Below are 12,309 nucleotides of genomic sequence, written 5' to 3'. Positions count from 1 at the left end.
CGAGCTGGTGCCCTCCTCAAAATTCAATGTTTGCCACCTACGGCGTGCGCAGCCCTGCAAACCAAGATGACGGAGGGGTGGTGATGAAGGCGGTAAGGGCGCAAAAAGGAAGCTCGCTCCTGCTTCTGTGATGGAAAAGGTGGCAGTGGGCAATTACAGGAGGCAACTTCAGCCTGCGTTATAAACATGCCTCCCTGCTTCGCTTTAAATATTGGATTGGGATATGGAAAACCCCTTGTCTAAAAGATAAGTGGCAAGAGACCCATTGCATACAAATTTTAGCGTAGAAAATGTTTACTAGGTAGAAAGTAAATTTCTTTTTCTGTAAAGTTTTTCATTAAAATTATTACTTGGAGCAGAAATTCAAGCGATAAAAGATTTCAGGCCCTTTTTTCTTCTTCCCCTGCTTCAAGACACATGTTTTGTGGAAAGGATAAACTTCCCAAATTTCCTGCCCAGTAAAAACCCCATTGCAGAGGACCTGGATAGGATCCTGGCCTTTGCCACGTTTTCCCTTCACGGTTCTGTTCAGCACACCCAATTTCTCTGTATCTCTGTTTCCCAGCCATGATCTAGGTATCTAAATAGATACTATTCCGCATCCTTTTAACTTCTCACTTATTTCTTGTATATTGAAGACAAGAACTTAGCCAGGTGGGAGACAGCTATGCATTGCGTACCATGCCTGGCCACACAGGGCCTCGCACGCTGTGTCCATGGAAGCTACTGTCCGCGTTCATAAAACATTATTTGTATTTTACTGCAAATGAAGTAATATTTATAGCAGTCTTATTCAAAGGGCTTCCCACAGCTGCCTCATCCACCGACGAAAACATGACAAAGCCTCCCTAATCTAATTTTTACGGAGAATGGAAATCGCGGTATCTAATTCGGATACCGTCACAGCCGTGACTTGCAGAGACTGTTCTGCGCAGCCCCAGAGATTTTTCCTCCGAGCCGTGGCGCTGAGGGGCCTCACCGCACCCAGAAACCGTCAGCTCCCCGCGACAAGCTTCGCCTCGCTTGGTGCCGTGTCTCCCTTTCGCCCCGGCGCCGGGGGGTCAGCGATCGCGGGGGCCCCCACGGGCTCCGGCCGCCCGCGATTAATCTGCCGCAGGGCAAAAACCCCGCGCGGAGCAGATTAGTCCGGTCAGCAATTAAACGCTGGAGCCTGCCCTGCCAGCGGCAGGCGGCAAAAACCCGGCTCAAGGACAAAATATGGTTCCTCCTTAAAGGCTCCGGCCGCTCCAAAACGCCGCATCTATCAGCTGTTAGCGTTTCGGCGACCATAAACAAGCAGGCTGTGTCACAGCTGTCTAAATATAGTGCGAGCCCTGCTGCCTTAACACTGCCTGCGCCGGCTGAGCGGCTCGGCACGCAGATTTGTTCCCAGAGAAGGCTATGACTAAGAGGAATCGGCTGCCGAAGGGCTCGCAGAAGATGGAGGCTCTAATCCAAATTCGGAAGCGGAATAAAGTCTGTGGTTCCCAGTCTTGCAGGCCCTTCTTAAAATTTTCCTCTCCCTCCTCCTCCTCCTCCTCCTCTCCTTGGCAGTATCCAAAATAAGGGTATAGTAATAAGAGTCACAAATATATCGCAAACGGGTTAAATTTCGGGATTTAAAGTCCCAGTAATCCAGAAATAATGCTGTGCAGCATGAACACATATCTAAAATATAGAAATCAGATGCACAGTATGGAAAACATAACCGACGTTCTCCCTGTTATTGTTTCCTCCTGCTTTCACCTCTCAGGGCAGCCTCGGCTGTGGCTGTCTTAGAAATACCGAAGCAAATTTAATATTGTATGTTGTTGTTTTTTTTCTGGCCAGAAACAGGATTTTTAAAGGGAATGCAGTATTATGTCTGTCTCAGAATAATAACTCTGCAATTGTGAAGGTCAGCTTGGCAGCAGATGTGCTGCAAAAGGCTGAATATCTGCTTTTATATCAATATTTATATTCTTAAATATACACCCAATTAACCTTTCTATAAGAAATAGAGGTGTGTTCAGATATAAACTACAATTATTATTTTAAGTCTGAACATCGCTTCATTTTTCTTCATTGAGGCTAATATGCCCAAATGGATTCCACAGTATTAGAGGGTACAAATGCATATTTTGGGGTGCAAGAAGAGATGGTGATGTTCTATAAGTAGTTATTCAGGTGTATAGAGCAGAGATAGCTTTAAGTTATTAAATGCTGGATGCCCAGGTATGTTTTTACTAATTTCAGCGTCTGAAATTGCCATCGGGTAGCAATGAGAGGCGTACTGAAAAGAGAAGCAGTTTTCCTTGCAATAGATCGCCTCAAACACATTATATAACAACGTTTTTAGCAGGGATTTTTTGCGTCAAAGCTGCAGGATTGCAGGGTGCGTTTCTTAGCGATTACTCAGCACCGTCGGCGGCAAGCAAAACCCCGTACCGGGTCGCGCACCGCCTCGCCCCGCTCCCGCTCCCCGCCGCTGCGCTTGTCCTGTTATCCCTTACCTTCCTCCGCGGAGCCGCTCATCCTCGCCCCGCTCGGCTGGAAGCAGCGAGCCCAGCCGCGCTGCCGCACGCCGGCTGGCGACGTGTCGCGTCGTGTCGCGTCGTGTCGTGGCAGTCGGGGGTCACCGCAGAGGGTCGCGGCGGCGGGGCGCCCACCCGGGACTCGCGGCACCTCCTTGGGCTGAGCCCGAGTCAGCGGAGGATGAGGATGAGGATGCAGGCGGGCAGCACACGTTTCCCAAAATGCGGCATGGAGCAGGATCTGGAGTCGGCAGAGCCGATGGATCCTGCCGGTGGGTGTTTTTTTTTGTTTTTTTTTTCCTCTCTATAGACCACGTTAGAGGCTTTGGACAAATTCGGGGGGGAGGAACGGCGCGCGAGTCGAAGGTGTGCGGGGGCACGCGCGGCTTCGAGACGGAGACAAACCTGGCTCTGCTTTTTTGCTATCCGCCCCCCCCCCCCGGGGACCGAGTGGCACCTGCTGCGACCCTGCCCCTCGCCCCGTGCGCTGCCCGCAGCGTCCCCGCGTACGCGCCACGACCGCTGCCGCCAGCTGATGCCGTAGCCGCCGTCCCACCGTCCGTATCGCCGCGTCGCGACGGATGCCAGCGGATTGCCAGCTCCCGGGGCCGTTCCCTCCGAGCAGGGCACAAGCGTGCAGGCGCCGGCAGCGACCCCGCTCCGCTCTCGTAGGGACCCCTTGTCCCCACGGTACCTGAGCACCCCAGCAGCTTTAATGCTGCTAAAGGATTCGGGGGGAGCAGGGGAGCGCAGCGACCGCCCGGCACAATCGGGAACGGGGATCGCTCGGGGAATGGGTCTCCAGGGGCCAGAGGCTTTAAAGGACACAGCTAAGGTAACTTTGCTGCAAATAATCAGGGTGGGATGCAGAAAGCAAATGAAGAATAATACAATTTTACATAAATGGATATGCAATGTAAAACACACATGAATTTAGCGGGAAGATAGGAATTTAATGCCGTTGATGTTCGGGTGCTGAAGCTCCAGGAGAGGCATCACGGGCAGCAGCTCTGCTGGCAGCACGTCCCGGCCAGGCTCCCAGAGCGATTCCTCGGGATGCTTCCGCTGGGGCCGCCGCGGTCCATCGCACCCATCGCTGTTCGCAGCCGCGCGGCGGCCGGTGACCAAATCCGGGCCCCGCCACCCCGAAAGCGAGCGCGAGGCCACCGTGCCGCACGGGGCTTGCTTCAACACCTCCACAGCCACGGCGCAGATTAATTTTAGGGCAGACGGAGGAATCCTCGAGCGTGCTGCTCGAACCAGGCTCGTGGGAAACCGAGATGACAACGAACTCGATCCCGTGTGTCCTTGCAGCTTCCCTGCCGGTCCCGGCTCTGCGGGAACCCACCCCGCGCCCATCGGTCCTTCCACCTCCTTCCCTTTCCTTCCGAAACCTCCTTGAACAGCCACGTATTACGGAGACCCGGGGGGCTGCACCGCCTCCCCCCTGCTCCTTCTGCTCCCTTGCGGAGCGCCCCGCTCTCGCCCCAACGCGGCGATTCAGCTCGACGGCTAAATGAAACCCCCCCCCCCAAAGCCCCCCCGCGCCGCGGGTGCCCCGCCGCCCGCCCAGCCTCCGCGACGGAGCCACGGGGATGCAGGAAGCGGCGGGAGAAGGTTTTATTGGCGTCGCTCGGGCCGTGTCCCTGCGGCGGGCAGGTTCCGTACAAAATCGCCAGTAGAAAACGCGCGAGATTCACAGTAAAGTAGGAGAGGCGAGCTGGGGGGGGCGGCCACGCGGGAACCCGCTGTCCCCGCTCCCTATTTGGTCCTGTCCCCGAAACCTCACGGCTGGGGGGGGGGGTTCTGCCCCCAAACCTGCCCCCGGGCCCTGGCGCGTGCACGGCTTCAGATCGACTCGAACGCGTTCCCGGCCGAGCCCGTTGGCGACCGCAGCCGGTGTCAGGGCCCTGCCTCGTCGGAGAGCAGCCTAAAAACGCACTTTTCCACAGCAGAAAAACCCCGCCGTCTCTTCCCCCTTTGCCCAACACCGTTAGAAAGAAAATATCGCATGCATTTCGGCTAGACCCAGGCTTGCGTTTAACAGAAACAGCCCAGCCCTTCCCTCTAGTAAATTTTAGAAAAATCTAAAATCGTTCCAATCTCAAATCTCGAATAGGTTTTTGTTCCTGGGGTGGCGGATTCACGGGCTCCCGGCCGGCGAGCCGGAGCGGCGCTGCAGCTCCGCGGGTCGAGCCAGGACGCCTCCGAACAGCCAAACGCCCCCGCCAGCTGCCCCCGCCACGCTGAGCGGGACAGGAAAAGTGACGTTTCGGCAACGGACAAATTCCGCGCTCTTTTTTCTAAACCTTAAAAATACACCTCTTGCTTCTTTCTTAAATATATACTCTATAAAATAAGGCAACTCGAGGGGACGAGGAGGATGTCCCTGGTGATTAGGTACCGTATCCCGTCAGAGACCCGACGCCAGGCGGCTTTGCAGTACTTCCAGTTCGGGAAAGCCAACCACGACCTCCAGGTCCGAGCCGAGCCACGACGGAGACTTCGCGCGCGCCGCGAGAACGCCCGGCTCTGCGCGCCCGCAGCTCTTCACCCCTCCGGCGGCTCCGCAAAGAGCCACCCATTCCCGCGCTGCTGCCCGACGGCTGCGATGGGAAGGGGAAAGCGGCGCGCGGGGACCAGAGGAAAAAATACATTAAAATAAACCTTTGGGAGAAACTATTATAATAGGAGCATATCCCATAGTATCAAAAGCTATAAACAACTCGAGCCCAGACCAGCGCGGCTCTTCTCAAACGCAGAGCCTGCTGATGTGTGCCACATCGCTTCGTCAAAACTAGACCGTATAGCAGCTTTTTACAACAGCTTTTTCACCTCTCCTCATGGAAAAAGCACAAATACAAAATTTATCCCCAACATTTTTCCTCGTCTAGGCATATTAACACTGGAAATGCGATCTTCACGTTTCCGAGCTTCGTAGTGTAAATGTTTTCCATGTTGCTCACCAGTTCCCACCGGGCTAAGCCTTGCATTCTAGAGCTTTATTTCTCCGAGAAATTTAATAGAAAAATCTAATAGAAAATAATTTAAAAACCAAACTGTACAGAGCAATCTGCGGTAGCCTGCACTGCGGAGCAATGGGATGGCACGTGACGGACTCGAGGGGAGACCGGGCTTCGATGCGGCGGCAGCGGGGGAATCACGACGCGCGACGTAAACCTGGTATAACCGTTACCTAGGTTTGCCTCATTGGTCAGCGTACTTGGATCACATGCAGAAATACTTCATAGCCTGAAAACGAGAAACACTTGTTCCAGCATACTTGACCTTCTAAAGAAAGGTCTTTCCATCCCGACACCGGCGATAACTGCGTTTCCACTGCTGTTACCCCGTACACCCAGGGAAGTTACTCTAGATACTGTACGATTTGAGCACAGCCCCAGCGCTGCGCTGGGACGCCGAATACGTGGTTGCGTTAATTCTTGGTCCTTTGCCCAAAGCGTTTAGTCTTCCTCTTCGGCGTGAACCGGCGGGATCTTGCTGCAAAGCAGAGCGTAAACGTACGGCCAGATTTTATTGGTCTCTGTCCCCGAAAACGAGTGAAGGACACCTCTGCTCCTGGAAAAGAGTTGGGAAAAGTCAGAGCCAGCTGTTTTTAAGGACAGAGGTATTTGCACGTCAGGCTGCCGGCGGCTGGCGCGTCTCCCAGCGTGCTGCTGACGCCAAGGCGAACGCCTCGACCCGCAGACGGAGAGCGAACCGCCGAGGGTGAGCGTCTCCCGTCGGACGCAACCCGCGCCGGACCCCGGACCCCGCCACGCGCTGAGGCGAGGGGGAAATCGGAGCCCGAGCTCCTGCCCTCACCCACGAGGGAGGCTCAGGACCTTCTTGCCCCGCGGGGACGGCTGCCCAAGGGCTCCCCCCCTTCCGCGTCCTCGGCGGGACAAGCGTCCCTCACAGAAGACGACCCGTCCCAGCCAGCCCTGAGGTCTATCAGGCAGCAGGACGCAGTCAAGAAGCTGCAACAGGTCAGCTTTTAATGATGCTTTAACGACCAGCAATTAAGGAGATGCTTTGCATATGGCTCATTTGCAGCACGAGGGCCGAGTCCCGTCTCTTCCCTCCCGCGCCGCAGCCACCGGCCAACGCATCTTCCACCACCATCTGTCCTCACGTCCGCTCCCCTCTCGCCACCGGCCCTCCACGCTTTCGCGGGGCTCGGGTGGCTTCTTCTCGCTTCGCCCGCCCGCCCGCCCGCCCCGGCTCACCTGTACAGCTCCATCACCGGCTTAGCAGCTTCTTTGTACTTCCTGAGCCGGGCGGCCACCGCCTCGGGCTTGTCGTCCTCGCGCTGCACCAGCGGCTCGCCCGTGAGGTCGTCGACGCCCTGCGGAGCGGGCAGACGTCCCGCACGCCGGTCAACGCGAAGCTCCGCTTGCACGGTCCGTCCCTGCCGCGGCGTTTCCTCCCCCAAACGCTGCTGCCCCCCCCACCCCCCGCTGCCGTGCAAGCGCAGGAAGGTTTTCCCTGACCCGCGCGCGGTTTCGCGGCACGGCGCGGCACGGCGCGGCTCTTACGTGGACGTGGGGCGGGTTGAAGTCCCTGTTGTAGACGCGGCCGCTGGCCGGGTGCACCCAGCGGGCGCTCAGCCGGTCCTTCAGCGTCTCGAACGGCACGTGCAGGCTGATCACCAGGTCCGGCTCGCAGATGCGGTCGAGCGCCTCGGCTTGCCCCAGCGTCCGGGGGAAACCTGTGCACGCGCACATGGGGACAGACGGGCGGCCGTGAGAGCCGAAAAACGGCAGGACCCTTCCCCGACGCCCCGTCGGCCCCGGCTGCTCCCGGAGCTTGCTCCGTAAGCGGTGAGGAGCGGAGGGGACCTGCACTCCCGGAGGGCCCCGTCTGGTTCGGCGCCCCGAGCCCGCCCATCGCGCGGCACCTCCACGCGCCGCCCCCGGGTGATAAGGTCCGGGTGGGCAGTGTCCTCCTAAAGTTGGCCATCGTGCCCGGGCACCTTCGCACGCGCGGCTGGAGACGGTGGCACTGGATCCGCTCCCAGGACCCTGCATCTATCGATAGGAACTCTCAGGGCACCGTCGGCGTGACTGCGAGAGGCAAGGGGGGGCAAGCAAAGAGGGAGGCACCAATTCTGCGTCTTTCGTGCCCAAAATACCCTAACTAAAAAGCAGGAAGCAACCGAGGAAAGGGGGGGCAGCGGGTGAGCATTCCCGGCTCTCGGGCTGGATCAGCCCCACGGGACAGCCGGGACGGCGGCCGCCCTCTCCCGCTCCTCGGCACCGAGAGCCGCCGGAGCGATCCGCCGCGTCCCTCCGCAGCGCGTGGCCCCTTCGCCGGGGGGTTTGGGAGCTCGCGGGCGAAGCCGTTCGCCGCCGACCCTGCCGTTCAGTTTGCCAATCCGTGCTACGAGCTTTCCGCCAGCGCTTCGGGTGCCTTTAAGGGCTGCGATTAGTAGCTGGTCCATGCACGGATGAAGTTAGCGGAGACTTTTCCCGGCTCGTCTCCAGCCGCTCTCCGCTCGCTCGCTCCACGGGCCGCTTCGAGACACCCGTCTCCTTTCACTGCCTCTCCTCGCCCCCGACGCGCTGCTGCTTACGGCGGCGGCGGGGGAAAGGCCGGCGAGGGGGTCTCGCTGCCGGGCAATCCACCGGCACGTCCGCTCCGCCCTGTCCTCCCGCATCCAGCCCAAAAAACGCCGGGACCTGCGACTTACCGTCGAGGAGCCAGGGCTCGCCCTGCCGCTTCTCCAGCTCCGCCGTCACGATGCGGGTGATGACATGGTCCGGCACCAGCAGGCCTCGCTCCACGTACTGCTTTGCCAAGACACCCACTTCTGCTCGAGACAAAAAAAACAACACGCGGGGCATTTCTATTGGAAAAAGGAAAAAAATCTTGCTTCCCCTGAAGTGCTGCCGGTGCTCCAGGCCCGCTACGGCAGGACTTTCCTGCCGGGGCCGGCGGGGAGGTTTGCAGCGAAGACGCGCCGGCGTCACGCTCGCGCTCCTGGCAGCGCAGGGATCCTCTCCACCCCGTGCAAGCGTCTCCCCAAAAAACTGGCACCACCGTTTAGCAGGGGGAATTCGGACTCTCCCCTGCTCCCCCCGTGCAACCCCGACCCGGAGCCGCCCTGCCCTCGCCACGCTGGAGCTAACGGAGAGGGAAGCGCCGGGGTGGCTGCGGCGGCGCTGCCCGTGGGACGCGTTCCCGGAGCAAAGGCAGTGCCGGCGCCGCCAGACGCCGGGCTGAGGGCAGAGGTTTCGCTCGCCGTGTTAATAAGTGTCCCCGGCGCCGACGTGCTCCCGCCGGCGTCACCGCCGAACCGCTCCGTCCCAGTGGGGCAAAGGGCCCCAAATCGCTCGAGCGGCCCGGATGGAGCAGCGGCACCGTGAGCCTCTCTCCGTAGGAAACTTCCCCGTCCTTTCCGTTCATAGAAGGAAGTTTGGGCTGCTTTTCTCTTTTCCAACGAGCGGGCAGCGGCGGAGCCGTCCGCGATGCCCCCTGCCCGAGCGCTCGCCCAAAACTGCCCGCCGCTCCCCCAAATCCACCCGGCCCTGCTTCCGCCCTTTTCGGTCCATCTCTAAAAAGGGGAGACGGAGCCGCTGGGAAAGGCCGTGTGGACGGCGGGAGCGAGCCCCGATTTAACACCCCCCCACACACACACGCACGCACGCGTGGCCGCAAGAAGAGCGGTGAGAAACGGCACCAGGTCACGGCCCGAAATCCAGGGATGCTTTAGGTCACGCCAAAAGGAGCCGGGAGCGAGCGGCGGCGCCGGCAGCGCATCCGGAGGGGCCGCCGGCCGCCACGGAGCCCTTCTCCCCCCTCAAACCAAAGCGCCCCCCGACGGCACAGAGCGCGGCGAGGGCTGCAAAGCGGCACGGCCCCTTGCGGGCTCCCCGAGCTGGAAAGTCGCCCCCGGTGTCCCCAGCCCCGACGGCACGGCTGATCCTGGTGTTCCCATCCCCGACGGCAGAGCCATCCCCGGCGCCCCCGGCCCCGACGGCAGAGCCGCCCCAGGCGCCCCCATCCCCGACGGCACGGCCACCCCCGGCGCCCCCAGCCCCGGGGGCACAGCTGATCCTGGGGTCCCCATCCCCGAGGGCAGGCCCCCCCCCCCGGCGCGGGGCCGCCCGCACTCACCGCCGCCGGCGCGCAGGCTCTCCCGCAGGAAGCGGCCGCTGGAGAGGCGCTGGAGGCCGAAGCTGCGGGCGATGCGCTCGCACACGGTGCCCTTGCCCGAGCCGGGGGGGCCCAGCACCACCGCCCGCAACACCTTCGAGGCCATGGCCGCCCTCGCCACGCAGCGCGTGTCAGGCGCCCCGCGGCCCCGAGCGCGGCATCCCGCGGCCCCGCCGCCGCCGCGGCCCCGACACATCAGCACGCAGCCGCCGCCGCCGCCGCCGCCGCCCGCCCCCTCGGGCCGCGGCACCCTGGGACTTGTAGTCCTGCCGCCGCCGCCGCCCCCCCGCCCGGCCCGGCCCGGCCCCGCGGGGCTCCCACGGGGCTCCCACGGGGCTCCCACGGGAACCCCTGCGCAGCCCCCACGGCCGGGAGCCGGGAGCCGGGAGCGGCCGCCCCGGCGGTGCCGCCGCCGCCGCCGCTTTCCCACGGGGTCGCGCCGACCGGGACGGCTCGGCTCGGCTCAGCTCGGTTCGGCTCAGCCGTGGGATGTGAAACACCAGGGACGTGGAAACCCGCCCTTCCCCGGGGCGTCCTGGCTGCTCCGCTCCCCGTCGCGGGGCCGGGCAGGGCTCGGGGCTCGCGTGGGGTTGGCGGCGGGGCTGGAGCGAGATGTTCCCACGGGAGCGGAGCATTCCCACAGGAGTGGGATGTTCCCATGTGAGCAGGGCCTTCCCACGGGAGTGGAGCCTTCCCGTGGGAGCAGGATGTTCCCACAGGAGTGGGATGCTCCCACAGGAGCGGGATGTTCCCATGGAAGTGGGATGCTCCCACGGGAGCAGAGCCTTCCTTCAGGAGTGGGATGTTCTCACAGGAGTAGGATGTTCCCACAGGAGTGGGATGCTCCCACAGGAGCGGGATGTTCCCATGGAAGTGGGATGCTCCCACGGGAGCAGAGCCTTCCTTCAGGAGTGGGATGTTCTCAAAGGAGTAGGATGTTCCCATGTGAGTGGGGCCTTCCCACGGGAGCGGGATGTTCCCACAGGAGTGGGATGTTCCCATGGGAGTGGAGCCTTCCCACGGGAGCGGGATGTTCCCATAGGAGTGGGATGCTCCCACTGGACTGGGGCCTTCCCACAGGAGCGGGGCCTTCCCATGGGAGCAGGATGTTCCCATGGGAGTGGGATGCTCCCACAGGTGTGGGATGTTCCCATGGGAGTGGGATGCTCCCACTGGATTGGGGCCTTCCCACAGGAGCAGGGCCTTCCCATGGGAGCAGGATGTTCCCATGGGAGTGGGATGCTCCCACAGGTGCAGGATGTTCCCATGGGAGTGGGATGCTCCCACTGGATTGGGGCCTTCCCACGGGAGCGGGATGTTCCCACTGGAGCGGGGCCTTCCCATGGGAGCAGGATGTTCCCACGGGAGTGGGATGCTCCCACAGGAGCGGGGCCTTCCCCCAGGAGCAGGAACAGCACGCTCCGGGCCTGGTGAGTGCAGGAGATCCAGACAAGACCCGGAAGTTTTGCGGAAAGGGCCCCACTTGCCCAAAGATGGGTCCCACAGCGTGTTCCGGGGGCCCAGCCCCCCCCAAGGGGGATCGTCCCCTGCAAATCCCTTCTGAAAGCAACAGAAGGGGTTAAGCACCCCGGAGCAAAGCTCCTCCGTGGCGCCCCGGCATTCACCCGCAGCACGGAGGAGCATCCGCCCGGGATTTTGCGACGGAAAGAGGAAAAAGGCGCCGCCGAGAACTAAAGGCGCAAGCTGCGTTCATCGGGGCCGCTCGCAACCTGGCCGCGTCCACGCGCGTGCCACAGGCGGCGGGGGCGCGGGGACGGGAGCGGGCCCCTCGGCCGTCCCACCGGATCCGCGGGGCCGGGTGGGCGGCTCTCCGGGCCGGCCGCGGCCCCTCGGGATCGGGGTGCCGGCCGCGGCACGAGCGACGCTCCCGGGGCGGCCGTGCCATGCCGCGGGGGCATCGCAAGGGTCCGGCCAAGGTGGCGAACGCCCACCGCCCATTTCCATCTAAAAGATGGCTTTTTTGTGTCCGTGTGCGTGTCCCTCTGCCCCCACATCCGCATCCCGCGTCCCCATCCGTGTCCATGTCCTGTCCCCATGTGTCCCACACCTGTGTCCCCGTGTCCATGTCCCCATCCCGTCCGTATTTGTGTCCTTGTGTCCATATCCCGTGCCGTGTCCCACATCCGTCTCCTGTGTCCCAAGTGTCCGTGTCCCACCATGTCCCGTATCGCATGTCCCCATGCCCCCGTGTCCTGTGTCCATGTGCCATGTCTGTGTTGTGTCCCATCCCTGTGCTCCGTGTCCACATCCGTGTCCCATGTTTGTGTCCCATTTCCGTGTCCCGTGTCCACGTCCCATGTCTGCGTCCCCGTGCCCCGTGTCCACGTCCTCGTGTCCTGTGTCCATGTCCCCATGTCCGTGTCCCCCTTGTCTGTGTGTCCGTGTCTCTGTCTCCCCCGCTCCCGTGTCCCCCGTGTCCGTGTCCCCCGTGTCCCCGTCCCCATGCCCCCTGTGTCCGTGCCCCATGTCCCGTCCCCCCGTGTCCGTGTCCCCCCCGCGTCCGTGTCCCCCCCGCGTCCGCGTCCCCCCCCTGTGTCCGCGCCCGCGCCCCCGCGCGGGGCGGCGCTGCCGGAAGCGCCCGTCACATGGCCGCGCGCGCTGCCATAAACACACCAAG

General features: G+C 61.8%; 1 protein-coding gene across 2 annotated transcripts; it reads right to left on the bottom strand.

Annotated features, from left to right (window-relative positions):
• Window positions 1-5,494: 5,494 nt before the first annotated feature.
• On the bottom strand, window positions 5,495-9,812 carry AK4 (adenylate kinase 4). Of its 2 annotated transcripts, XR_010884811.1 has the most exons (6): window positions 9,633-9,812; window positions 8,206-8,325; window positions 7,052-7,224; window positions 6,743-6,861; window positions 5,899-6,092; window positions 5,495-5,765 (listed from the first exon to the last, which is right to left on the bottom strand). XR_010884811.1 is itself a non-coding variant. In XM_067300506.1 (5 exons), the coding sequence occupies exons 1-5, from the start codon at window positions 9,775-9,777 to the stop codon at window positions 5,978-5,980; spliced, it is 672 nt and encodes a 223-aa protein (XP_067156607.1). In that variant the 5' UTR covers window positions 9,778-9,812; the 3' UTR covers window positions 5,495-5,977. The 2 variants fall into 2 exon arrangements, 1 of the variants encoding a protein (XP_067156607.1); XM_067300506.1 differs by having other exon boundaries at window positions 5,495-6,092.
• Between the last annotated feature and the right edge of the window lie 2,497 nt (window positions 9,813-12,309).

This window comes from Apteryx mantelli, chromosome 8 (genome assembly GCF_036417845.1).
Source record: "Apteryx mantelli isolate bAptMan1 chromosome 8, bAptMan1.hap1, whole genome shotgun sequence".
NCBI classification, from domain to species: Eukaryota; Metazoa; Chordata; class Aves; order Apterygiformes; family Apterygidae; genus Apteryx; species Apteryx mantelli.
Note: the sequence above shows the minus strand (reverse complement) of the source record. Positions and strands in the feature narration are given on the sequence as shown.